The sequence below is a fragment of the Dryobates pubescens genome, chromosome 4 (genome assembly GCF_014839835.1).
Source record: "Dryobates pubescens isolate bDryPub1 chromosome 4, bDryPub1.pri, whole genome shotgun sequence".
Lineage (NCBI taxonomy): Eukaryota > Metazoa > Chordata > Aves > Piciformes > Picidae > Dryobates > Dryobates pubescens.
The window spans coordinates 12,796,420-12,824,207 of NC_071615.1; the positions used below are offsets into that span (position 1 = coordinate 12,796,420).

Below are 27,788 nucleotides of genomic sequence, written 5' to 3' on the forward strand. Positions count from 1 at the left end.
CAGAATGAATTGTCTTAATTGTATCTTAAGCTATATTAAAAGAAATAGACCCTCTGATGAAGTCCAATTCATTATCTAACGCTCCCTATTTGAAATGTTACTTGGTATCATGCTAATAATTTTACTTATTAAGCAAAACAAGAACAAAGAAGCCTTAAAATGTTAACTGCTAAAAACCATTAAAACAAATAAGGAACTGAATAATCAAAAAGTAGCAGCTCCATGCAGTAAGAGCCAGTGACACGGTAGATACTGAAAAAGCTGTCACTTTAAATCCAAAAATATCATCCAGTTTTCTAAGCACTGCATTTGTTTAAGACAGAATGGATCTTAAAACCTTAAAACTGCAAAAGCCATCATGAAATTTTAGTGGAGATAACCAAGATAAGTCTTCTACCCTTTAATATGTAACAGAAGAGTTTCTCAGAACATTCATGCTTTCCGTGCTTGAGCTTTCACTGAAAGCTCATATTTAGCTCTGAAAACCTACTTCCCTCCAAAATAAGCAGCCTAAAATCCTGTCACTGGTGTAGATGTCATGTTCCTGTTACAAAACATTTGCTGTGTATAGCGTTCACTAGCGCGCTAAGTAAATAACTTTACTACTCAAACTTCAAAAAGCTTCTCAAATGGTTATCAGATTACAGTTACAGTATTTACCTAAGTAACAGCTGATACATATGAAAACATTAAGGATGTAGACTGAGCTATGATTTCCTAGAGATTCTTTGAAGCACACTGCACATTCACTGCAAGTTTTTTAGGAGTTTGAATACTTGTATCACTTAAAAGTCTACTGGAATGCAGCTGTTAACTTGTCTTTACTATAAATATTTCTACAGATCATCATGCTATTCAGAGCAACAAAACATATTGTTTTTATTTCTCTACACCTCTTTCTCCCCTTGGCCTCTAGTTACATCACAAAAATACAACATTCAAATAATCCAAAGAAGTAAAGCTATCATTGGAAGTCAGGTAAGGGCTTGTGGGTAGGAGCAGGGAGCTATGAAAGAAGAGATGTTGCTTTAAAGTAAGTTTAAAAACAAAAATCTCAAATCAACTCTTAAGTTTACAACACAATATAACACCTGAAATACACATACAAAAGTTTAGCTATTATAATATAGAAAGTCCCATCATCTCAGCTTGTGTTCATCAGGGATTACTCAGGGCAGATTGTTCACATGAACAAGATTTTTCAAAGACATTGTATATACAACGAAGCATAAAGATTACACAAATGCATCTCTGGAATTCCTAGTTTATTGAGTTGTTTACCATATAACTTACTGAATTATGCCTAAAAGAAGCAAGCAACCCTAAGGCAAAGCCTGTTTTTAATCAGTTCCACTCTTACAAGAAGTTGAAACTGAAGATTTTACCTATTGTACATCATTAACCTCATAGGAACATTAACCTATATGCTGGCCACCGTGCCTGAACAGCAAGTCAGCAAGTTCCAAAACTTTGCTGACATAATGAAAAAGGTCAAAGTAACTACTGAAAAAAGAGTGAAGGCTAGGTATGTAAATATCTAAGTTTGATTTTTCAGTTTTAAGTTTACTCCTATTATTCACATTAGTGACAAGCCTATTCAAATAGAAAACATTCCCACAATCCTGTCAATCACACCAATCATATGAAAGTTTTATCTCTAAACTGTATATATGCATTAGCACCTAATACTCAGACTTTATAAGCAACCCAAATAATCAAAAACCAGTCTGCTTTAAAGAATGTTTTCAAGACTATTTTGATAATAGTTCAAACTGAGAACATTGCTTCTAGATAACTGCCTTACAATAAACTACTCTGGTCAGCTTCTTTCAGGAAAAACTTTTGTGACAGATAGTATAACTTTCATTTGTTTAGCTTACTGTTTGCATGTTGTAGTTTGTGTTTTGCTTGAAGAACATGACTACAGCACAAAGGAAAAGGTTTCCTTGTTCTGACTGCTGCCCACAGGATCAGGTAGAACTTCTGGAGGAAGGAGGAAGATAGTTTTTTTTCTCCCCAGGTGGAAAAGTGGTTGCTCAGCTAGGGAAAGCTTCTAGACCACTAACTAAACTAGGTGCAGCAGGAAACTAGCTGGCAGTCCAGAGCCTAGCTGCAAAAAAACCCAAGAAGCAATGTACTGACTGCAGACCTTTAAAACAATGAAGTAAACTGCACAAGCCCTGGATGCTACTTGCAGGTGCTAAAGAAACCAAGTGCTGGAAATAGAGATGTGGTCTGCAAGACCAGAGCAAAAGACTTGTACATTTAAATACCTGACGGCTGTGACTTCTGATACGTACTTAAGTGTTTTTTTTCTTTTTAAAATACATATATATAAATGGAGTTGTTTTATTCTGGTTTGTGAGTTTGCATTATAGAAGAAACACTAGCTTTAAAAATCTAAGCCTTAGCCTGGTCACTGTAAGTAGAAGGTGAGAGAGTCTCATTTCCAAGCTCTGACTGAGGTGAGGTGGCAGACGCTAGCTAGAATATGGCACAGCTTCTAAGATCATGTGAAATTAAGACATGGCAAGTCCTCAAAGTTTTCATGATTCAAAACTAACACACAGCTTTTCTGAAAGAAGCAGCTACGAGTTCTGAATAATGACAGAATGGACAAACTTCCTTTCTTCTTGTTAACAGTAATTTTAAGTTCTTGTTTTTTAAAAAAAAAGAAAAAAAAATTCTCCCTACAATTGTTCTTAGCTTCCCATTTTGTTAGTTGGGCAGTGTTAACTCTGAAGCCAGAACAGACAAGGCAGCCTTCTTCTCAGAAAACTGAAATGTCACCATCAGAGGAATGTCACATTTGAAGTACATAATTAACATGAAAAACTTAAATTCACTGTATTATTGTGACACAGTTTCAGAAGTTTCAGTTTGTATTTGTTTCAGATATACATCTCTAGAGAGAACTGAAAACATTTTGGCTGATGACTGAAAAACCTCAAGCCCCTCACCTGGCATCTACTAGTTTGCATGTGTGTGCACACTGGCGTTACTGAAAACAACCCTGTGACAAATCCCATCTTAAAATTAATCACACTGGTCAACTTTATCATCACTTTCACAATCAAATCAAGCAGTGACTATGGGTCCACCTTCAGTCTAAGGAATGTGCATACAATTCATAATGCCTGCTGGAATACATGAAGTTACTGCCTCATACATATGACATCTGTGTCAGAAGAGTCATCACTTAACTGCTGTCACTATAGGAATTTGGTTTCCAGACAAATGAAAGCTGGAAGCCATTGATCACAACTACTCCCTGATTTCTGTGGGCCATTTGAAGTTAAAGTAATTAATTTTAGCAACTCCTGTATCACAGGGTTTGAAAGGATGGAGTTTCTTCTTTAAACAGAGTAAGGCACTATTAGCTTAAGTCCTTTGCCTTTATGTGACAGGTGATACTATCTTTAGAAGGCTCATTAGGTAAAATGTACAGATTAAATAAGCAAATAATCAAAACTATGATGAAAGACTTTCAGAATTCTCAAGTCTTACTTCAGTTTGTTCAAGTAATTTGCATGAAGATGCAATTCAAAAGCAAAATACTGATCACAGCACCATCCCAAATACTATTGATCATGTATGTTTATTATCCCTTCTTAAAAACGGATTACTTGATAATGTTAACACAATAGCTCTGAGTTATTTTGATTGATATTACACTAACGGTATTTCAGTTTTTCCAGACCATTTGGTGTACTCAATTTAACTACCACCAGTTTCTGACAGTGTCCTACAACATACCAGTTTTTTCAGTTCCACTATTCCAGAAATAATTTTCTAGCATGTAAATATATTCTCAACACTGGTGTGGACAAGGCGATTAAAGCAATCCAGGTACTCTTCTAAGTGTCCTTTTACAAGTAAGCAGAAATTAAACCATTCTCTTCAAAAGAAAAGGTGTTTACTTTACAAACTCTGGCCTCTTTATAGCATCACTAGCATGAACTAGATAGCCAGCCAAAACTGAATTGTAAGGAAAAATGCAGTTAGCCATTGATTCTGAGGCTAAAGATACACATTCAGAGGCAAATGTTACATGCCCATGTTTTAGCAGGTCTTTTAATACAACCACCACTTACTTGTTAAAAAAAGGTTCAATGAGTTCTGATCTAGCAGACACATGGTTTTTTGGAGGACTGAGGAATGAACCTGATGAATGAAGAAGAAATTCAGTATGTAATAAGCAGCTACAGACAGCACTAAGGAGGATGTTTGAAAAAGACTACAAAAATACCTAAGAAATTAGCCATGGAAATGAAGCACAGTCCAGTAATGTAAGCATCATATCCTGCTTCATGAAGTTGTTCAGCAGCTGTGTCGTAACTTGGAAAACCTTCAGCACTTTCTGAGGAGAGAAAAAATAATCATTTGTAAAACAGGTTATCACAGAAGTTCAAGATAGCCCTGTATGCTTACTCACACACTTATTTTGTCAAAGCATAACATCATTTGGGTAAGCTTATACTACTTTCAGAATTACTGATAATTCATAGTTCTGAAATTTCTGAAGTTCTAAAAAGAGGAGAGTTTTGGTTTGTATTTTTGAATGTGAATAAGCTCTTAGGATAGGAACTTATTCTTAACTTATTAATCACAGATATACTCAGCCAAAACAGAGTAATTGTTCTAACGTGACAAGACCAGGATTCCCCACACAGCATAGCTTTTTCCTGACTGTTTTGCATTCAAAAGAACAGTCAAGCTAACTGAAAACTCAGATATTAACCTGTTTGCCAACCACTGACCTGTGGCCAGATTTTTCAAGGTATTTAAATGATAAGATGGAACTAAGTGATAAAAGGATGTCTTTTCTGACAATCCTGCTTTATGTCTATGTGAAGACCTTGAGAAGTATCCCTTGAATCTGCTCTGAAAGTGGACGCCTTAATAGGAACTCGTCTGAAGTGTCCAAAAGTGCCCAAGTTTCAGTAACAGAAACACGTATGGATTTAAAACAGCAATACAAAAATACCAGTGTAGCTTTTACAATGGAAATCTATCCTTGCTGTATTTTGTAAAAGAAACCTGAATCAGAATTTCATATATATAAAATTAGAGTTGCAAACACCAAGCCCTTATTCAGATAAGTCCTTAGAATATTCAGTTTAAAATCAAGTTGTCATATTCAGACAACATTAAACTATACTGGCTTAGCAAAAAATGACATCTCTTAGCATTTAACTTCTTTTTTTTTCATAGATACATGTCCAAAAGAAAACACAGTTTTGTTAACTATTTATTGATTCTATTCTATTCGCTTTGAATGTTCTGAACTACATTAATCATCTCCAAATAAACCTTAACACTTTGGAGGCAGTTAACCGTTATGGTCACATTCTGCTCAAGGAAAAAAAGTAAAATTATATTACACCACCAAAAAATAGTATCTGACAGCTGCCAAATTATGTTACATCCTGAGAAGAAACTACAGAGGACATGTCACTAAAAGGCCTGCATGTAATTACTGTACACTCCATACTCACAGCACTACTTTGGTCTAGGCACCAAAAGCTCATGCTCATTATCCAAGGAGAGCGTAGACAATCCATTGTATTCTCTCCCCTGTTACTACAGCCTAAGTGTATCTGTTCTGCACATTCAGCAATGCAAAAAAGTAAGTCATCTTGTTCTTGACTAACATTTTTCCCTTCCAACATACCATACTGTTCAGCATTGCCCTCCCTTTTCTAAATCAGAAGCTTAAGAAAAATTCCAGAATCCTGAGATAAGCTTGCCCTCTGATTTTGTTCACCTGAAAGCCAAGAAAGCTCTGAAGGAACTTTATTAATTTCCAGAACTCACATGACTAGGCACTACTGTGGCTTTTTGTTAGGGTTTTTTTTTGTTTGGTTTTGGGTTTTTGTTTTGTTTTATTTGCCTATTAGAATGCTCTGGCTTTGATCTGAACAACAACAACCACATTAAAAGCTTTTAAAACAATTTCAAGTTACTCATCAAATTCAACACAGAAACCAAAATGCTATCATTAGAAGATGATGAAACTGCTGTTCACTGAATACATCCATTCTTTTATTATCTGAAATAAAGTGGAAGGAGTCCTACTGACTTCTAAAAATAGTTCTAAATCAAACTGCACTGCATGTATGTTGCCCACGTTTTAAGTCCCTTTCATAATACTAAATATTAATAGAGGAATTTACATTTGAGACCAAGAACAAAAAATAATCAAAACATGTCAAAAATAAGACCATTTTGATATAGCCTTACCAACTTTAGGAGGGCTGAAGGGAACCTCTTTTAAACGCTTTTCCAGTTCTGCAAGGGATGTATTATTAATAATCTCCTGCAAGAAAAGACATCATTAACTGCCACTGCTAAGCACATCTTCCCTGGAAATTGAAATCAGGTAGGATAAAATGAGTATTTACTGCTGCCACCTTGTGTTCTCTAAGGATTTACATATAGCCTCATTCAAATTAAGGCACCAAAGACGTGTCAAGACACATTTTATAAAGTTAACTTGCCTCACCAACACGAATCACATGCATGTATCAATACTTTTCAGAACTCCTGATGATGAATTGTGTCAAAGTGGTATTTCTGTTTGAATCTGGTACACGCATGGTACATGTGACAGGGAAAAAAGCAGCACCAACATCAAGGCAAAATATCTTCACTGATTATAATAGTTGATGGCATTCAAGGTGACCATTAAGAGTGTGCTTGCTGACAGAACTCTCCTGAATAGTTTTAAGTGTAAATACTGCTGACTTAAAGAAATACAAAGAGAGGAAAGAAACCAGATAATCAGAAAGCTGCTCCTATACTTCAGGTTAGCTGAGCTATATTGCTGAATTCGTATGTGGATAAAATGTCTCACACAAAAAAAATGCATTAAGTTCTTCAGACTTCTTGAAGTTCTTAATCAAATATACTTTGTTAATCAGTACAAAGGAATCAACATGCAGAATCAATAGCAAAAAAAACATAAATCTCACACAATCTTTAATATTATATTAATTTACCTTAAAAGGTTGTGTACTTGCCATCAGTTTAGTATCCAATAGCCTAGAAACAAAATAAGAGCTAAATAAGTTGCAATGGAAGAATATCAATTTTACCAAATCCTCAAGAGTGTTTTGGTGCACTAGCTGGCAAATAGCAGCTTCATTCTACTGAAAAACTACTCTCTGCTCTTAGGGCAGCCAAAACACGCCTCAGCTTTGTTCAGCACAAAAAAAAAGACAGCAACAACGCAATAGAAAGAGATGCAAACAATGGCAAATAAATCTTGTTCCAAACGTAGTGCAGATTCAAAACACCAAACATCATACCAAATCCAAGGGGCTAGCAAAGCTGCATCTTTTGTCAAGTAGAAGAATAACACTGCTCTTCTGGAAAAGAGATGCTGTGGAATACTTCAATGAAACTTGTATTTATCAAACTTGTTCCCATTTTTGTTTGCAGTAATATTTAGGTTACAGCACTAGGACAAAATGTCAGCTTGCTAAAACTATACTAAAACTAAAAATTTGAATTAAGAACTTACCGGGGAAAGACGCAGGATGTTACTTCCTTGAAATCATTCAGGTCCTAATTTAACATTAAACCAGGAGATAAAATCCAAAATAAGGTAACTGCGTATCAGTTTCAGCACAATACATTGCAGTAACTACAATTATCCAATCAGTTTTTAAAACTCAGATACAGTGACTGATTTCTCACTTTGTAGGAGATGCATTTATCTGCGTTACCATAAATACCACCTGCAGCTGCACAGAACTACAGCCTCATTTGTCTGATAAGAGAAGTGCTCTACTATTACGTCGTTCAGACTACCTCTAATCCCAGCTGTGCTAACAGTTCTACTTCAGTCTTCCCAGCATTTAATATTTCAATGGAATATAAGCAGTCACTACAGAGGGGGAAGTTGCTTGCCTAGAGGTTTAGATCTTCCAAACATCAAAAGTACAGGAACAAATGACAACTGATTGTGTTCGAGTACAGTGTGAACAGATCCCAAGCTTCTGTCTCGAATCTTATAATCAAGTCCTTCCTATAACTCCCACAAGCCCTTGAGAACTCCAAGTAATACAACCATCATGTGGGCCATGCTTTCAATGAAACCTTTGGCTTCTTCAATGTCCTTGGTGCCAACACATTGCTTAGTTCAACTTAATTGTTAAGACTACTGCAGACATGACCTGTTAGACTGCCCTACTGGTACCTCTACTTTCCACATCTTCATCCCAACGAAGATCATCCTGCTACAAGATTTGTTATTCTTAACTGTATTGTATTATACAAAAACGGGTATTTCCCACTTTGTAAACTAGAGGGGGATAACTACCACACAAACCAGTATCTTAACATCAGTTAAATTAACATGCCATTATCCAAGTACTTTCTCAAGTACTAACAGATAACAGCAAGAAACCACAATTCAATTCCAACATTTCATTTGAACGTTTTTTTAAATGTAAAGGAGAAAAATTCAATCCAGCTCAGATTTCTACATGAAGATTTAGGAAAATAAGGCAGTACCCCACAAGTAACAAGGGTTCTTTTTTAAATACTTTGCTGTTGTTCTCAACAGATTGTCATATGCTTCCATTCGCAAGGAAGTTTGAAGCTAAGACTGAAAACAAATACATTGAGGAATTTATTCAATCTGAACACTCAGAAGATTACTTACGTCAGGTAGAGGACAGTAGAACTGGTGTATGGTATGCATAACATCCAGCAGCATATTGTGCCCAATAACAAGCTTGCCCTGTGAAAAGAATATTGTTAGTTACACTCCAATGATGGCCATGGAAACCATGATGCATGTTGAAAGCATCTATCCCAGATGCGAGGCAAGGGCAGCTGGGAACAAAACGAATCCAATCAAACCTCCCCTTTTGCTTTCTGCCTGCCCCAGACCCCGCTATCCTCTCAGGGAAGCCACTGCTTTCCTTTACCCACAACCACTTATCACAGCCTGCAGCAGCAGCTCAAAATGTTAAGATGCACTAGAACAGCTACTTACAACTTGGTTTCCAAACGTATGATTGAAGTAAAGTGATTTCTCAGTCTGCAAGCTTTTAATTTACAACTTATACAACAACTTACAATATGTTCTTCACTGTTGTAATACACAATAGTTATTAGGGGCATGATTTGGCTTCTCACAGTGCAGAACCTTTCATGCCAGATGTTGTACAAGCAAATTCCTTCTTAAAAAAATACAAGAAATTTTTTATCTGTTAACTTTGATTCATTTGACAAGAGAAGCTTTTCTGCTTTCAAGCATCCTTTATTTTCTAGAGAAAACAGTATGTGTAAGTTTTTGATGTTTGGGGGTTTTTTGGTTTGTTTTTTCTGTTTTTTTTTTTCCACGTAACAAAATTGTGCTGAGGAGATAGACATAAAGCTACAGTCTGTTTTAACTAAAAGAATCAAGCAGAAGAGAACCAAATAAAGTTTTCTAATTACATCTTTAACTTCCAGAAAAAAACCCCAATCAACATTTTTTAAGACACAGAAAAAAAAGCCCTCAAAACTTAGTTCCTTAGAATACTCCCTAAGCCCTAGGAAATTGGTATTGTTGACTCTTAACAGACAATGAAGTTGTTCATGTCATTAGTTTAAGAGATTAATTAACCTACCATGCTCAACCATTGTAAAATATGAAGTAACATCAACATAAAAAAAAACTAGAAGCCACTTCAACTTGCATTTTATCTTATCTTCCAAAATATAATAGTGAAAGAATTCTTTCTTGGAATTTTTTTTTTTCTTACAACCAGAAGGGATATTAAGAAACACATTAGCTTACAGAATTAGCAATGGCGTGAACGACTCTGGAAAATCCTACTGCATCATTCAATTCCTCCTGTAAGCAAAGATTCTGGCATAAGTGAAACCAATACTGTCAAACCTGTACCTGCCAACTGGCAGACACACTCAAACTATTTCTCAAACATAAGCAAGAACAGGGCATGTTAATATTTGGATGATACATAAGGTCAAAGCAGGATGCTACTGCCAGAATTCCATTTCCATACGCAGCTCTAATTCACAGTAAAGCAGGGCAAATCACAAGCTATTGTAGTAGGTTGACCCTGGCCACAAGCCAAACACCATTCTTTTGTTCTCTCCCCTTTCCCAGGGGATAGGGCAGACAAAACCAACAAACCAAAACAAATTCGAAGGAAGGCAAAAGCACTCGTGAATCAATACAATTGTGGTTTAGTAAGGAAAGTAAAAGCTGTATGCACAAGTAAAGTCAAAAGAAGAATTCATTCACCACTTCCCACCAGCAGACAGGTGCGCAGCTGCTTCCTAGGAAGCAGGACCTCAGCATGCTTAAAGGGTGCTTGGGAAGATAAATACCATAAACACATCCCCTCCCAAACTCTTGTCTGCTTCACCATCCTACTTTCTTTTGGGGAGGATGGAAGAGAAAGTCTTGACAGTGTGCCTTGCTGATACAGCAGATTCATAAAAGGAGGGATTCACCGCTCCAGCACATTGGTTCAGTATTCTACAATTATTTATTCTTTAAAATTTTGTAGAGTGCCTTGCAATTCTTCCTCAACAGCAAAGCCTAAGTTATCTGGTAGAACTTGGAAGATCAACTTCAGGTAACAGTCACAGCCAATCAAAAGGGAAATACCAAAGCTTGTCACACAATTCTGCACAACCAACTGAAGTTATAGGTCCTCCCCCTCCTTTGTTCATGTAACAATGAACTTATTTACCTGTTCTTTTGCTTGTTTCTGCTGTTCTCTTCTTTTTCGTTCTTCTTCATTCACCTTACTAATAACAATATATCTCTCCTTCTAAAATAAAAAATGGATAGTTGGAGGCATGACTCTAAGAAGCCCATACTGAAGCTCATTGCAAGTTTCTGCACATTTACATTGTAAAGACAATTAAGTCATACCTCAGCAGCAGTTACTTGGCAACATGACTCTTTCTATTGTAAGCACCACTTATTATCTACTTGCAAAAGCCTACTCTATAAAACTGTATTAGATTCACCAACCCTAACTTTTACTGAATGAAATTTTTAGTTCTGAAGAAAAGTTTCTTCACATTTCCTTGTATAGAGTGGATTTCAAGTGTCTTTTGAAGTACAGATTTGTGCTATGAAGTGAGGATACAGCACATGATGCCACTACTTTTCCTCTAAGACAAAGATCTAATTCTCACGTAAGAGTTTTTACAAACAATGAATGCCAGATTCACTACATCTTAAACACCTTTTAGTACACCAATAACAACAACAAAAAAAGCCACACAAATACATGCTTACACTTCAGATGTTGGTCAGATTGCACATTTAGGAACTAGTTCGTTGTGTTGCATTTAAAACGTTTCACATTTTGCGTAACAAAGCTCAAATTAAATCTAAGAGTTCTAAAAGTTGGTAAAATTGAGACACACAATTTCCTTTAAGCAGGTAGTAACATGCCTAGTTACCTTATCTGACTCCAAAGTTTCAACATGAATACCTTTTGGATACCTACATCAAAACAAATGAAAATAAATATAAGTAGCTGATAATTTGGCATTTAACATATTGAAACCAAAACAGTACTTTACCAATTTCACACTACACTATTAATGTAACTCTTACGGGCAAGAGTTCCTTTTAAATTTAAAATAATGGAAAATTTGACACAATAGCCTAGTTAAATTTGCCTCCTTTTATTAGCTACCAGCAGCCAGCACTAAAATGTATTTTCTTATGTAATTTCCCACTCTATTGCTATAGAGCCTCTAACTTCCTATTTCTATAATACCAAATAAAACAATACCTAGATACTTCATTACAATCTAGAATCCCTACTCTCAAAAAATCCAGACCCAAAACACTATTGAGAAAGCTCTCATTGACTTGCAGCCACAACACAGCTTCTTTGGTGATTGCATGACTTTAATGTCACTTATTCTAGGATTTATAAACAATCTTGAACTTCTTGCTAATGAAAAGATCTAAGAGGACACACTAACACAAATGTTGTTACTGCCGCTACAGGATTGCCTCTATCCACCACAATCATGTTTAATTACCAAAGTACTACTATACACAGAGTATACAACCAGCAGCAAGGTCAGAGAATGTGGTCTTCCACTGTTCAACAAGTAGATATTACTCTGATCTCATTAAAATTAACTAGCCCTGAGTACATGACGCCACAGAACCAGCATGCTTCCTTCATCTTTTTGCTCCCTCTAAAGCCAGTGCTCAAGAACACATACTGGAGTATGACCGTGTCCTCTCCACCCTGACTTCTCACACAGTTTTTAACCTAGACCTGACTTTCAAGCTGCTTCAGGTCAGAGACTTCAGTTGAAGCCAAACATGGTTGTAGAAGAACATTTCAGTAGAAAAAATGACCTCAGGACACAATGGCAATCCATGATCTTCACTGTTTCCTGCTTCCATTATCTCCATTCTAACTTCACAACTGTGCTATCTCTCACCAATATACACACAGAGTGTACACAGCTGAATATTAAGAAAAATTCAATTCATAAACACATCCTTGCATCCACTGAGAGAAGATGCAAGGTCAGAAAAAACTAACACTATGTGCTACTACTGTAAGTTACAGGTATTACATCAGTATCTTAAAAAATACACTAACTTGAAAACACCTCTCTTTTTAAGATTAGTTCTCAGGCTCACTTTTTGAAATACCATTTTATGTACAGAAGTTTTAATTTATTCACTTCCACTGTAAGTAACCAAGAGCCAGCTCCTGTTACAACACTGAATTAACTAAATGTACAAAAAAAGGATATCCACTGTATTTCCCACATTTCACGAGTGCATCAGAATAATGAAAATCTCATCTCTATAGCCTTACAGTTTCTCCTGAGGTCTAAAGGGATATATTTAGGCAAAGATGAGGGACAAAGCCAAGAAAGGAGAAGAGAATCCCTACCAGAATTAGGATTTTTTAACTGATCAGAAATGCTAATACTTGATATCTTAACAGAAAACCACAAACACACCAGGACCTACTACACAGATAGCAGTTTTTCAAGTAAAGCCCACAAGCACATGTACTTTCTGATCACTAAAAACCTGTCAAATTGCATTTGTTACATAATTTTGGTCTGTGCTGTTCTATTAACAGATTTTAGACAGGAATGATAAAATAAATACTAAGTTTTAAAACATTCAAATTAATTATCACAAACCAGTTTAATGCAATTTATCCTCAAAATACTGTAAAAATCTACTCTTAGAAGAACCTCTAGGTTAGGTAGATGAGATCTTACCCAGATTTCTTATCAGAAATACTAAAAATATACAGCAAGGCAGTATTACCAGTAACTTACTTCCAGCTCAAGGTCTGATAAATTAATTTCCTCTGAAATCTAAAATAAAAAGACAATTGTGTTACTAATACTCCTCTTACAAAAGCATTTCAAGCAGTAACATTCAGTTAAAGTCAGCTCTATGTTCAACTGTAGAAAGGCTTTTCAAGCATAAGCACTGCTACCTATAGGCTTGGAAGGGTTCTCCTGATGTTCAGTTACCAAGCTGGCATATGCACCATTCTGTACAGTTATCCACTTACCTTCTCATAAGTAAATACTGCTCAGTCATGATTACTGAATAACAGTAATGTTACCTTAGCCCCTGCTTCACAATGTTCTGCTATTTCTACATTCCTTAAAATTCATTTTTTAGAACATCTGGGGATCCCAAAGCTAAGCAGACTTTGAGAAGAAGAAACACTAAAACCAGTTTCAGTAGACAGTATCAGCTATGAATAACTGATAGCTCAATAGATTTAATAAATTTGCTTATAAAATGCACATCCAAGGCTTATGGAGCATTTCAGCAATAGAAAAAGGAGGCTCACATATGCACAACACTTCTTGGCTAGATTTAAATATGTTATCACTATGTGCAAAAGTTGTGGCGCATAGAGCAGAATATGATATCCATATAAATTACATTTTCTCATGCTTCAGAGGAGTCAAATGCAGGTTCTGCTACAGTTAACCCAAATAAAGATACTCTTCCTTGTCTAGAATTCTCCTAATTCTAATATGCCCAAAATAAGTAATTTTTTTAGAGGATACATAATGTCAGAAACTGACCCAGTACACGGCTCCAGTTCCAAACTTTCATTTTCTTCATTCTTTAATAAATCTTCTATCTGCTCCCTGAAAGAAACAGAGTATTTGCTTCTACATCTACTTTGTTCTCCACAAAAGAACAGAAAACACTTCATAACAAAGAACTTTCACAACTCATGAACTGTCAAAACTCTTAATACATACAAACACATCACTATTGGTTGGTTTAGTTTCAACATCATCAGAGGATACAAAACAATTTTACTTACACTACTTTCTCAATGAATTTTTTCTGATCATCAGGAATTGTTACAGGGCACTTTGCAGAATTAGGAGAAATGTATGACAGAGAACCTGTACCATTGGCCTGAGAACGTTTTTCTTCATACTGTTCCCTTAGCTGTCTTTCTTCTTCCTGATTTAAATATGGAATTCCTTTTAAAAAAACAAAACAAAACCCACACATTAAAAGCTCACCATAACTAAAGACAAATTAGCATGAAGTAAGATTTAGGAAAGACTTATTACTAACCAAGCATTTGCCACTGCTATATCCCTGAGGACTCTAAACATGTCCTTACATCCTTCCATTACATTCATCTGTTATAAACCCCATTCTTTATTCATAGCATCTATACAGGGTTCATTTTAGCACAACCCAGGTTAGCTGGTACCACTGGACTTTTAAGAGCTATTTGCCTCATCTGCATAAGGCATGAGCCTGAGGACTGCAGAACTGTAGATCACAATCACAAAAATCTTTAGCACTCCTCTTCCTTCCTGTTTGCATCACTTTACTAAGAGACTGCAACAGCACCTTTAACAATGCACATTCTTCTAAACTGTGATTACTGATCTACTACACTAGAGCTTGTTACTCTACATTTAGCCACTAAACAAAAATAAACAGCCAAGCACTAAACTATCAGCACAATTGTAGATCTGGTAAGTCTAAGAACTTCATTATGTGTTAGCAGAGCATCACAAATGGCTGCATTTTTGCAGAAAATGAAGAAAGATGTCATAAATTTTACAGACACTGAAAGAAAGGAAAAAACTAAACCACTCACCATTGCGAAAAACTTTATTAAAATCAAATCCTTGATTTGCTAAAAAATCTATACTTGAACTCTGCAAAAAAAGAAAACAGCTTTAGCACTTACAAGAGTATCTGTGGCATCAAAAGATCAGTTATTTTTATATGTTTTAACAGATTATAAAAAGTCCAAAGACAAGAGCAACCATGTCTGTGACCATAAAGAGAGTTTAGGCTAATACTACCTTTGTTATTTATTTTCAACCTCCCTGAAGTACAAGAACAGCAAATATGCTAAAGGGATTAAGATGAAAGAATGAGCAATGTAAGAGAGGAAACTAAAGGAAGCAAAATGCAGTTCAGAACAAATCTGAGACCAGAATAATGCTGGCAACTGCCTGGGAAGCAGTAAAAGTGTGATAAGCAAATGAGAATAAAGGATCGCACAGAAAAAGCAAGGGAATAGAAAGTCAGACAAGAAAGAGGAGAAAAATAAAAATAGAAACATCTTGCCAGGTTTTGAACATTAACACCAGAAACAACACAATGTAATGTGCAACAAGATTTAAAACCTGAAGTCAAATATATTCTCTTAAAGCTCATTTTTAGGGATTGCTCTTAGCTGAAGCTTATTTATTCTGTATGGAAAAAAAAAACAACACAAACTTACTTGGTTTTCTACCTTCTAACTGTTAAAAGAACTAACCACTTCTCCCTTGACAATGCTCTAGAATATTCCTGGGACTATTTTTAAAGTTTGATGCAGGCATACCTTAACCAAACAAAACCAACCTTTTTTTTACTACTAACCTGACAGACAAACTTGACATCTGGTGAACTTCTGTTAAAGGGTTTTGGAAAAATATAGAAGTTAAATGATTTCATTATATACCTGTGAAAAAAGATGAATTGCATGTCAATACAGCTTATCAATATGATTTCATAAATTTCTCCGTTAGGAAGACAAGGAATAAGGTACTAACTTACTTTTCTTCTGTGTGATCATATTTAAAAGTGCAAAGGCCAAACTGAAAGAGCAAAAAATCCATGGAATGCTGAAAAGGAAAACTTTGCATGAGAATAAAAATCATCCACACTTAAAGAGAACAGGGGTGCATCCACAATTAATATGATTACTCTCAGTTTCAAAATTAAGCAAATCTCAATTTCCTTAACAAACATTTGCTCCAGTGGTCGTTTTGAAGTAAATATGCCAGAACACCAGCTTTTCAACTAGATTTCACCCAAATTTAATCACCTCACTACTGCCTACAGATAATGTGGAGTATGTACATAAACAGACAGGAACTGAGGGAAGTCCCACCTCTCTCCACCTGCTGCTCGCAAACAAAAGATGCCGCACCTAAAGCAACTGTCAAGTCTCCTCAATATTCCCCACAGCATGGGAGCAGGCTGTGAGGGACACTGGCTGTGTATTGTTTCCAAATCCATGTATTCTAATTCATGTGGCAAATAGTGACAGATGTACTAGCACAGTCTCTAGGCAAGTTACAATGATGTTCTCTAGTATTTCACAATAGCTGCATCAATATCAAAAAGTTTTTTAATAACACTGCAAGCATACAAGAATGTAAAGAAGCATCGTGGTCTCATTGGATGACTTGCTCCTACTGAAGGGCAAACACTCATTTCAAACACACAGGCTTATTCAGTTCTATCACAGGGGGAAAAAAATAACAGGTGGCAACAAGACATAGGAAATCAGTCTTAAAATCACAGAATGATCTGGGTTGGAAGGAACTTGAAAGAACATGTAGTTCCAACCCACCTGCCATAGGCAAGGACACCTTCCAATAGACCAGGCTGATCAAAGCCTGGTTAATTTTGCCTTGAACACTTTCAGGGAAGGAGCATCCACAGCTTTTCTGGGCAATCTGTTCCAGTGCCTCACCAGCCACACAGTCAAGAATTTCTTCCCAGTATCTAAAGTAAATCTATCTTCTTTTAGTTTCAAACCACTAACCTTTATCCTATACTGCTTCAGAAAGAGTCTCTCCTCACTTTTCCTACACTGAGGGCCTCAGAGCTGGACAGAGAATTCCAGGTGAGGTCTCACAGGAGCAGAGAAAAAGGGGAGAATCACCTCTCTTGACCCATTGGTTGTGGTTCTTTTGCTATAGCCCAGGATGAGACTGGCTTTCTGGGCTGCGAGCACACATAGCTGGCTCATGTTCAGATTTTTATCTACTGACACCCGCAAGTCCTTCTTCTCAGGGCTGCTCTAATGCACTCATTGCCCAGCCTGTACTTGTCTTTGGGATTGCCCACATGCAGGACCTTGCACTTGGTCTTGTTGACCTTTGTGAGGTTTACACAGGCCCAACCTCTCAATGACCCCCTGGATGGCATCCCCTTCCTTTAGCATCTCAACCGTACCACACAGCTTGTCGTCATGAGCCAGCTTGCTGAGGGTGACCTTTCGACCCTTACACACCACATATTGTCTCCTAATCTTTTGGAATTTTTTCAAAACTCTTTCCACATCCTCCAGCATCTTTTTGTGTGTGTGCTGCAGAGGTGGTGGCAGCTGGCATTTCATTTCTCTTCAGGGTAGTACACACTGGTAGGACATAATTTGGGAAGGACTCTAGTCCTGATGTAGGTTCTGTCACTGAATTTCTCTTACCCAGTTCCCCTTTGAACTGATACTTTTTAACGCTCTCAACATCCTTTAACAAGTTCTACATATCTGTTAACTGTTGGTGAGGAGCATCTGTGTGTCCTGATCATGATTTCTCCAAATTTAATGCAACACTCCCCAAATCTCCTGTCAGCACAGACAATGAAACATGCAATCCCCACCTGCTCTACATAACTCAGTTTTACAGAGTTCTGTCATATTTCCCTACCTTGTCTTCATTCAGAACAAAGGAGTTCTAACCTTTTTCTAACATTTTCATTTTATTCAGGGTAAACACTTACCTTTTTAAGTTTCTGATATCTTTCTTCTGGAGTGTCAAAGCCATTGGTTAATGCACTAACAGAAGGCCCATCGCTGATCCCTGAAAAAGCAGAACATATTTTGCTTTGGGTAAGTTTTTCAAAATTAACCACAGAACAGAAATGCAAAAACTTGTAATCTAAGAAAACCTTTTTCTCTTAAAGTACATGTTGAGATTGTTTCAGTTGAGAAAGATTTTCTTCTATGGAAGTATGCATGTTAGTGCAAAAAAACATCCAGCTTAACATCAGTGTTCTAGCTGTTCCTATGCAAGATGAAATTAAAATGAAAGACCCACCAGTAACAATGTTGATGGGCCTTTACAACACAATGCAGAATCAGAGTCTAACTGAAAATGGGAAGGGTGCCGTCTATAACAATACCTAACAACCACTGTATTTTCATAAGCACCACATCTAACAGAACCTAATCTTGATCACATTTAGTTTTTATTATATTGACTGAACTCAGTACCCCAAAGTTGAAGCAACTCTTACGACAACTCCGGTGCACAGACCCTCTGCATTTCACAAATGCAAAAGTTCTTAGTGCTGTCCTTCCTTGTCCAAACGCTTGCAGGACCTCCCTTATTTATCCCAACGCCTTGTTTTCATGAGAAGTATAAAATCTCACTTTTTTCCTGAGCTGCAGCTGTTAAAAGGTTACAGTGGGGAAAGACTAGAAACGGCACGACATGTATCATTATTTGATCAAAATCTTACTACTGCACACATAATAAGAGAGTTATTATTTTGGGATAATCTCAGCTTTTTCAGGCCAACACTGAGCAAACTCGGCACCTAGAACCCTTCACAGACGCTGCCAACAGTTCACAATCACAAAACAGGCGCGACCGTACCTGAAAATTCTCCATCGATGGCCAGGAAATCCGACTCTTCAATGGCTTCATATACTTTGCTTAGGGTATCCTTAAAATCTGCGGGTAAAAGAGCAAAACGCACCTAAGACTACTAACGACTTTCTACCGTAGCCCGCCGCCCCTCAGGCGGGCACAGGCGGCCCAAACCAGCTGGAGAGCGCGGCCCCGGTGGTGGGGCCAGTGGAGCTTGCCGCCCCAAGGCCGCCCGCACCCGAGGCCTTAGAGCGTCCGTAGAAGCTCGCCCGACGCACTTCTCTCAAGATTGTCCCTCAAGGGGTGAGAGGAAGACTGCGGACTCCTTTCATCCCCGCAAGAGAGGCTGAGGCCGAACCTCGCCGTCAGCCTGGAGATGGGCAGCGCGGACACCAGGACGTCCTCTGCGTTGCCCGTTCAGAGCGTCCCGCCGCGGCCGCGAGGTCTGACCCGAGCACAGGGTACAAGAGCAGCTGGCACTCACTGCTTCTGATCACCTCCATTCTGCCCGGCCGCACCAGCCCGCCCAGAGCTGGGCCCGGCTCGGCACCACCAGCCGCCTCTGCCGAGCGCTTCCGGAAACCGCCCGCTGCCCGCCGCGCGTCAGCGCCCACGTGAGGGGCCGGAGGCGGCGGGGGGAAGAGCGCCATTTCCTCCCGTGGCGGCGCCTGGCGGTGGGTCTTTCGGTGTGATCTTCGCTTACTCTGACGTACAGCCTCAGGCCAGGCCCGCCCCGGCCCGTCCGGGCGCGGCGTTTGAGAAACTGCTCCCGAAGGCGAGGTGTGTTCGTCCACATGTGAACGGCAGCAGAGCCTCTGGTGCTGCTGCTGCAGCGGACCGTTAGGCCTGAAAAGTGCCTTTCTGCTGCACGTCGCGATGTGTGACGGCGGGGGAGAATAACCCTGCCAGCAGCTGCGGAGCGGAACAACTGATAGGGTCACCAGAGAAAAACGGAGTCCTAAACCAGCTGCTTTTGTGTGGGGTATTTTGAGTGTTAGAGATGTTGGGAAACACGGACCGGAAAAACAGAACTGCACCAGCGAGAAAGAAGGGATGGGACTTTGCTGAGGAGATACCAGGAGGATAGTGGAGAACTACTGGTGATTATTTCTTAATGATTAAGTGTCAGGAGGAACTGGCAGGCTTGAACTACTATGGAAGAAGCATTTGTCTCACTTTTAAAACGATAAAATCAGCCCTTTAACCCATCATGGTAGAATAACTAAACAATGCTCAAGGCTCAGCAAGATGTCTGCACCAGCTTGCCTGGTCCCTCTGGATGACTTCTCTTTTGGAGAAATCTGCATAATAGGGCAGAGGAAACATACTTTTTAAATTACTGAAACAGTGGGATAATTAAATAATTATTTGGGTTTGGTAACTCTAATTTGAACTGGATTTGCAGCTTGTATCAAACTGGAACAAGAACAATCTTTAAGAATGTCAGTGTTGCACAGTGAAAACATGTATCTCATCAGTACTTTCCAAAAATCATCCGATTTCTTCTGGGCTTCAGTCAAAAAGAAATGCAGTAAGATAACAGAGGCTAATGCAGATAACCGTGAGTGGGTATTTATACAGGTAAGATTCTCATGTGATAACATTAGCCTGTGTGAACCAACCTGGTGCAGCATGTTAGCGCTGGAGTCAAGACTGGCGTCTGAAAGTTGTAATTTACTTCAGAGGCTAGACCTCCCGATCGTAGCTTGTAAAATAAACCTTGAACAGTTTCTGTGAAGGGAGATTGCCTGGGTGTGTAGAAATATAGCCAGCAAACATAGCTCAGTTCTCATAAATATGGGGGTGAGTGTGTTAAGAAAAAAGTGAGTGTAGCAGTGTTCCTGCCCCATGATTTTAAAAGCTTTGAAATAAAACGCTGTGAGATAAAAGAGCTCTACTGCCGTGGACTGTATGATGAGCTCTCTGCTGCTGCCCAGCGGGAGGTTGTGCCAGCAACCCCTACCAGAGTGCAGTTTGGAGCCCACCGTAGGACCCGAGCTCAGTTTTCCTTCCGCAGCCTCCGGACAGAGTAGGCCGCTCAGCGTCCGTCCTCCTTGCCGAGCCGCTTCTCACCTGCGTTTCCCGTGGACTACGGGCACAGCCGCGGGAGCGGCGCAGCGCTGAGGCCGGGCGCGCCCCCGTGGGGTGGCTGTGCGGAAGCAGCAGCGGGGCAGGCGGCGGGTGAGTCCGCAGTGGGCGGTGGGTCTGGTTTCTTGCCTTCGGCCAGCGGGGGTTGCCGCGGAGCGCTGCGAGACCTTCGCCTGTATCCCCTGCCCGGGGTGTTCGAGCGGTGCCGTTTCGCTCCCCTCATCTGCTGCAGCGCGGGAAGGGGAGAGCGGGTGACGCCTCCGAGGTGGGCCCGGCCTTGCTTGGCGAGAGGAAGCGGCCATCACGTCGCTGCAGGCCCGAGCCACCGGTGCGGCGGTTTTGGTGGTAGCGCAGAGGGGGAGGAAGCAGGCTCAAGTTGGAAAGAGGCGGCAGGAGAGGAGCTAGTAAATTGCTTTCCACTTCTGACTCTTTTCTGGTCGTTCTCTGACTGACCGGTGAAACGTTTCGCACCCACAGACATCCTGTTGTCTCTGTTCCAGGGGAACTAGAAGAATGTTCTTGGGTGCAAAACCTTGTTTTGATTTCTGCTGTTGTGAGGTTTTGAGTTTGTCTTTGAGAAAACCAACGGTCTTTGCTTTGAAGGAACAAGACGTGTTTGTCAGCCATCTGCGGATCCTAGTTGCACTGTTGTATTTCTGTAGTGCTTGAGTTTATATTTTTTTATTTCTAATTCTAGCTTGCACGCTTACCTCTGAGCTTGATCTGGGTGAATTGATGGTAACTTACTACTAAGCAGGAGTCAAGTGGTGGAGAGTGCCAGTATAGAGTGGTTTGGTAGTGTATGAGGAGAAAATGGTATAGTTTTTGATAGCTTCGAACATGACTGATAAGTAATCTTATGAAACTAGACACATCCATCTGACAGAATATAGTAAGAACATCGAGCAAATAGGTTTATCTTTTTGGTGAGTTTGGAACAATCTTAGACTCTTCTTGTTTGTGCATTTTCTGAAATACCAGGAAATACAGAGGTCCGTCCTTCACCAAGTAGGCAAGCAGATCAATGCGGATCAATCTGTTAGAATTCTGAAGCACGTGACTTTGTGGATTAAATCCGTTTTTTGTTAACTGCCCAGTAATGTCGAACTGACCTTTGTTAGCAATGTTTCCTTCCATATGCTTGGAAAGAATAATAGTGGGGTAAATTAGATCATTATGATACACTGGTGTGTTGTGGGGTGTTTGGTTTGGTTTGTTTTGTTTTTTTTTTTTTCCTTTAATGTCACTTTCTAATGACGTTTCTTTTACTTGCTGTTTATTAATAATACTTTGATTAAAGATACTGTCAAAAGTCATCTAAATCATAGTTAGGGGTATTTGTTTCACTTCCATATATTGAGTGCTGTTTTGAATCTTAGAGGGTTGTTTTTTCACTTTCATATGTTGGGTACTATAGGAAGGGAAAATACAGGGAGATTGAACCCAGCTGTTTACATCTGGAATCTGATTTTAATTGTAGTTTGCAATGAATATGTTGTTGAAAAAATAGAAGCTCTCCTCAAAATGAAAAATGATGTAAGTTACTTTAAAAGTTTCAAACCATGAGAGCGATTGAAGACTTAACAATGCTAAATTACACTGCTTGAAATTCAAATTTGTAGAGTAACAAATTTTTTTCTTAATGAGGTTTATCTTGTTACTTTGCAGAAGTAGTGCCTTACCTAGTTTGAAGATAAAAGAGAGCTTTTGATTGTGTAAGACAAAGAAAATGGAAGAGGATGAGACTTTACAAAGTGAAACTGAGAGAGCAGAAGTTGAAACATGCACTACTTCTGAGGTCAGTCAGCAGTTATCATCCAGTGAGTTCCTTTGTCACTGCTGTTACGACATTCTGGTCAATCCCACCACTCTGAACTGTGGGCATAGTTTCTGTAGACATTGCCTAGCTTTGTGGTGGGTGTCATCCAAGAAGAATGAGTGCCCTGAATGCAGAGAAAAATGGGAAGGATTCCCCAAAGTCAACATCCTTCTCAGGTGAGTGTGCTGTGCCTTCTTGAATTTCTAAACCCATTGAAATTAGTTGTCTGGTTTCTTGAGTTTGCTGCAGATTTTTAGTAGTTTATTGGTAATCACAGCTGTCACAAAGATGATAAATCCTGAAATATTTTACATTCTGCAGTTGTACTGAACTGTTTAGAATTTTTCTGCATGGAAAGTAAGTTAACTGACCATGTTTTAAGTGGTTTTTTTTCTCCCAAATGTTCTTAGAAGTGACACATTTCCTTCTTTAAATACTGCTAGTTGTTTCCTAATAATTCTAAGTTAGAATTATCTTTAATAATTGAGTAATTATATCTGTTTCAGGAATTTTATATATATATAGGAAGAAATGTGATCTTAATGCAGCACAAAGCTAGAAATACCAATTTGCTGTCTTGAATTACCCACAATTTCTTGATTCACTTTTAGGTTGATAACATTTTAATAAGTAGATGGTAAGATTTATGGTAGAGTTTTATGTTGTCTTTTGCTTAGCATTTTTGAGTAATCAAGGCTTGCCAGGAGCATACACAAGTCAGTTTTATCACATAAAAATTAAATCTTTTATTTCTTATTTGTTTTAACTTTCTCTGTCTTTAGAAGCTGAGGGAACTGTTTGGAAGTAACTGATTTAACAAAATATTAATAACTAACGTTTTCTTGGTTTAAAAGTCATAAATAGAAGCTGGAAAACAAAGCCAAAAGTTATTCCCTTTTCTGAACATTAAGCTGCAGTGGTTATAGTACAATGACAAATATTTTTCCTATTAGGGATGTTATTGAAAAGCTATTTTCTGATGCCATTGAACAAAGAAAAGAAGATATTCAACAAAACAGTGATATAGCACACAGCTTAGCAACCTTCCAAAAATATGGGAATGACCAGATCCCTACAGTTCCGAACACAGGAAGAATTAATCCTCGAGGAGGAGGGTTTTTCTCAGGCGTTCTGACAGCTTTAACTTGTGTAGCAGTAAGTTTCACCCGATTGGTTTTCCATATTTACTTCATTAAGCATGCAATCAAAGATACTTAAACTACATGCACATAAAAAAGGTTGTCAGCACAGAAGAAACTTCATCTGAGCAAAGTAAATAAGGTAGCAGAATTACAATTGCAATATACATTAAACAGAAGTTAGACAAATTGGGTAACATTTCAAGATACTTTCTTGAATATTCCAGCATCCATAAAAAGAAAGACTCTACTTGTCAAGACCCCTAATGTGTGTTTATTCATATCATTAATATATTTGCTTTGCAGGTAAAGGAACTCTTTTTTCTTTCCCCACTCCCCCCCATTTTGTTTCCACTCCCAGGTAGTTCTACTTGGGTATCACTGGAGTAGCAGAGAAAATGAAGATCTTCTTGTCCACAAGCCTGTTGCTAAATGGACTTCAGAGGAAGTAATACGTTGGCTGGAGCAGCTCGGTCCATGGGCTTCACATTATAAAGAAAGATTTTTACTGGAGAAAGTAAATGGAAGGTGAGAGGCCTAATTGTCAAGAACAGCTATCATTTGATTGTGCTGCTGGATATTGGGGGTGGTATATTGTGAAATGACTATACTTCATTCCATAGATTGTGGGAATATTGTGTTGATGTATCAGAATAAAATTTCCCTTGAACCTGCTTTAGCAGGGGGGTTGGACTAGATGATCTCTATATTCCAACCTATACTATTCTGTGATTCTGTGAAAAGTATTGTAGCAGATACTAAGCAAGCTAACTGAACATTTCCTAAGAACTTGTTAAAATGCTAACAGTGCAGGCTAAACGATACTGAAAGTAAAATCATACTGGCATATTATTCACCTCTCCCATTGTTTCTTTCTTGTGAAATTATTCATATGCTATTGTTGCATTCCACTCAGGAGTTCAAGGTGTGATTTCAGGAGACCAGACTACAAGTACCGAAGAAGTGTGTTCAGTAATAGCCAACAAGCTGATAGATTTGCCTGCTGAAAGCAGGCAAGAGAAAACTTGAAGGATTTTTAAAACCCAGGGTTTGGGATGCAGTTAATTCAGGACACTTGATAGGGAGTGTAATTTGAAAGGTGATACCTTCTATCAGCAGCTTATTGTGTCAGTATGTAATAGCTAATTTGTTAAGTAATACCTTTTGGTGAAGACCTTAATTCTTCTTTTGTAGACTCCTTCTAACACTGACAGAGGAGGATTTTACAAAAGAGCCTTACAGTATAGAGAATAGTAACCACAGAAAAGCTATAATGGAGGAACTGGAATGTGTGAAAACTTTAGGTGTTAAACCACCACAGAACCTTTGGGAATATAAGGTAATTTTTATACGAAGTCTGGCATGTATGTTAAATATTTTTAAAATAATATCTTTAAAAGAAAATGCTCTTAAAGGCAGATGGAGCTTTAAGGTCATAGGATTACCCTTGTAAAGACTGCTCAACTCAATGAACAGTTGTACTTGAAAAATGATCCTTTGAAAAATTACTGTCAGAAAAAAACTGAGAACTGGCATGTCCCCTTCATTGTCTTTTTCCATTGTTTGAAACTTGATTATTTGATCTCTTTCAGGCAGTAAATCCAGGAAAATCACTCTTTCTTCTCTATGCACTGAAAAGTTCTCCAAGACTCAGTATGTTATACCTATACGTGTTTGATTATGCAGAAGCTTTCCTACCTTTCATCCACACAATTTGCCCTATGCAAGAAGACAAATATGAAGCTATTGTCCCAAAACTGCTAGTAAGTGTTCAAAATACTGAAATACAAAATACTGTGCTACTGGCTTTAGATAAAAGCATTTTAAGCCTAGCAACATAAAAACAAATGATGTAATTATTCACTGTTTCATATCTTTACAATACAACTTTGTAAAAAAAATTCCTACAAAGTGATTCCTTGGTTTGATTTTATTGTATGCAACTACTGTTGTAATCATTACATTTAATAGGATTGATTTAAGGCTTTCAAGACTTCAAATCTGTGAAGCTGATTTTTAAGTTCACATGACTATAGAAAGGCTGTTCACTTAAAATATCTGTATTTTAACAAACAGCATTGTAAAGTCTGTGTGGCTGTGATGTGTTATTCCAATCTAATGGAAAGTACTGCATTATAGTATATCTACCAGAAAGTGTAGTCAAGATAAATTACTGTCTTCAGTGTATGAAAAACAATTTTTCAAGAATAGAAGTGGAAATCAGCCAGTGTTGTGTCAGTTTAATATGAATTTGATTAACAGTCTTTTTATCCTAATTTACAGGACCTTAAAGATCCTTCTTGGAAACAGTGGAGAGAATTCGTTGTAAAGTATTTATTTTTACCATACCAGTTGATAGCTGAATTTGCTTGGGATTGGCTGGATGTGCACTACTGGACATCAAGATTTATAATTGTGAATGCCATGTTGCTATCTGTCCTGGAATTATTCTCATTTTGGAGGCTCTGGTCAAGAAGAGAATTGAAGTAAGTCTTCCTGAATTTGTTGAGGAGGGTAGAAAGTACTTGGCCTTGTAAGTAGAAATTAACAGTCTTATGATTTCATAGTTACTCACTGAAATGACAATGTCTTGCCACAACTCTGAGATTAATAAGAATATATGAATCTGAGTCCACACACATACTAATACTCATTCTTGAATATCTTTATTTCTGTGTGTACTTGAAAGAGTTTCTTACAGCTGGTCCGATGTAGCAGATGCAGTGATGGCAGTAAGCATGTTCTTAACCATTGGGTAAATATTAACTGTTACTTTGGGAACTGCCTTTTATGATAACTGGTATTGGCTCTCAGCTGAGAAATAAGTACAGAGTATTGTGGTACGCTTAGAGTATAGGCATTAAAGAATGAGTCCTCAGAATCATAAATAAGCTTTATTATGCTGATACTTATTCTGATAAGTGATCCGAATTGTTGTTCTAAGTTACTGCTTCAGCTTTTATTTACAGTCTTTAGAACTTGCATAGGAGAAGTTCTTGATTTGGTGTGTACTGGGTTCTCATTTTCTCTGCTGGCAGCTAGAGGGCAGAACGTGTGGTCAAAAAAGAACAGGGTACTTTGATATAATCTAAGAAAATCTGGAATTTGACCACTTCAACTTGCTGGGCTTTGTGGTCTGAATAAATTGACTTAATGATTCCCCATGTAAAATGTAGTATTACTGTAATTTAATAAAATTATTCTGGGGTGCATAATGATATTTCACAGGTTCCTGAGTAAGGACTAAATAATTTGAGGCTGCAGCACATATTAGCTTTTCTAAGAATGAGTAGAAACAAAATTGAAAGTTCCTCTAAGCCTCTCTCTTTCCTTTTTCACAGGACTATTCCTCAAAGAATGTGGAGACATTTCTGGAAAGTCTCAACCCAGGGTCTTCTTGTTGCAATTTTTTGGCCTTTTATTCCTCAGTTTGTCTGCAACTGTTTGTTTTACTGGGCCTTATACTTTAATCCAATTATAAACATTGATCTTGTGGTTAAAGAAGTGAGGCGTCTGGAGACACAAGTTCACTGATGGGCATTGGAACTTTTGATCTGTTTAGCTCCTAAAAATGGACACCTGAATTGAGCTTGCTTTTCTTACATATGTGGCAGTGAAAATGGTGGATTATGTTAATTTTAAATGTACAAAAAAGCCTTAAGATAAGTTACTCTTAAACCATCTGATTCCAAATCCAGGGATGGGCTTTACTACCAGAAATTTGCTATTGAGAAAAAAAAAAAACCACAAATACAAAACATGCCTGATTTAGTCCCAGAAAGTGTCATGTCATCCTGCTTTTGATCAAACAACATTCTCTGTTC

The 27,788-nt window shown here is 38.1% G+C and overlaps 2 protein-coding genes across 3 annotated transcripts in view; one reads left to right on the forward strand and one right to left on the reverse strand.

The window, feature by feature from the left end:
• PARN (poly(A)-specific ribonuclease) overlaps nt 1-19,491 on the reverse strand; it is a 48,256-nt gene extending 28,765 nt beyond the window's left edge. Inside the window, exons 1-18 of the mRNA XM_009898834.2 lie at nt 19,403-19,491; nt 18,925-19,002; nt 18,047-18,126; nt 16,091-16,158; nt 15,914-15,995; nt 15,138-15,198; nt 14,337-14,502; nt 14,089-14,154; nt 13,318-13,356; nt 11,446-11,488; nt 10,722-10,802; nt 9,797-9,853; nt 8,672-8,749; nt 7,526-7,569; nt 7,002-7,044; nt 6,244-6,319; nt 4,250-4,360; nt 4,095-4,164 (exon numbers count right to left, since the gene is read on the reverse strand). Coding sequence (XP_009897136.1) covers nt 4,095-4,164; nt 4,250-4,360; nt 6,244-6,319; nt 7,002-7,044; nt 7,526-7,569; nt 8,672-8,749; nt 9,797-9,853; nt 10,722-10,802; nt 11,446-11,488; nt 13,318-13,356; nt 14,089-14,154; nt 14,337-14,502; nt 15,138-15,198; nt 15,914-15,995; nt 16,091-16,158; nt 18,047-18,126; nt 18,925-19,002; nt 19,403-19,421 — 1,262 coding nt within the window. The 5' untranslated portion in view covers nt 19,422-19,491. The remainder of the gene's footprint in view (nt 1-4,094; nt 4,165-4,249; nt 4,361-6,243; nt 6,320-7,001; nt 7,045-7,525; nt 7,570-8,671; nt 8,750-9,796; nt 9,854-10,721; nt 10,803-11,445; nt 11,489-13,317; nt 13,357-14,088; nt 14,155-14,336; nt 14,503-15,137; nt 15,199-15,913; nt 15,996-16,090; nt 16,159-18,046; nt 18,127-18,924; nt 19,003-19,402) is intronic.
• A 1,517-nt stretch (nt 19,492-21,008) lies between these two features.
• Nucleotides 21,009-27,699, forward strand: BFAR (bifunctional apoptosis regulator). 2 transcript variants are annotated; one of them, XM_054180605.1, is made up of 8 exons: nt 21,009-21,099; nt 22,675-23,001; nt 23,779-23,980; nt 24,326-24,492; nt 25,159-25,303; nt 25,557-25,727; nt 26,248-26,450; nt 27,306-27,699. In XM_054180605.1, the coding sequence occupies exons 2-8, from the start codon at nt 22,736-22,738 to the stop codon at nt 27,496-27,498; spliced, it is 1,347 nt and encodes a 448-aa protein (XP_054036580.1). In that variant the 5' UTR covers nt 21,009-21,099; nt 22,675-22,735; the 3' UTR covers nt 27,499-27,699. The 2 variants fall into 2 exon arrangements, with proteins under 2 accessions (XP_054036580.1, XP_054036579.1); XM_054180604.1 differs by lacking the exon at nt 21,009-21,099 and adding an exon at nt 21,854-21,932.
• Nucleotides 27,700-27,788: the final 89 nt, after the last annotated feature.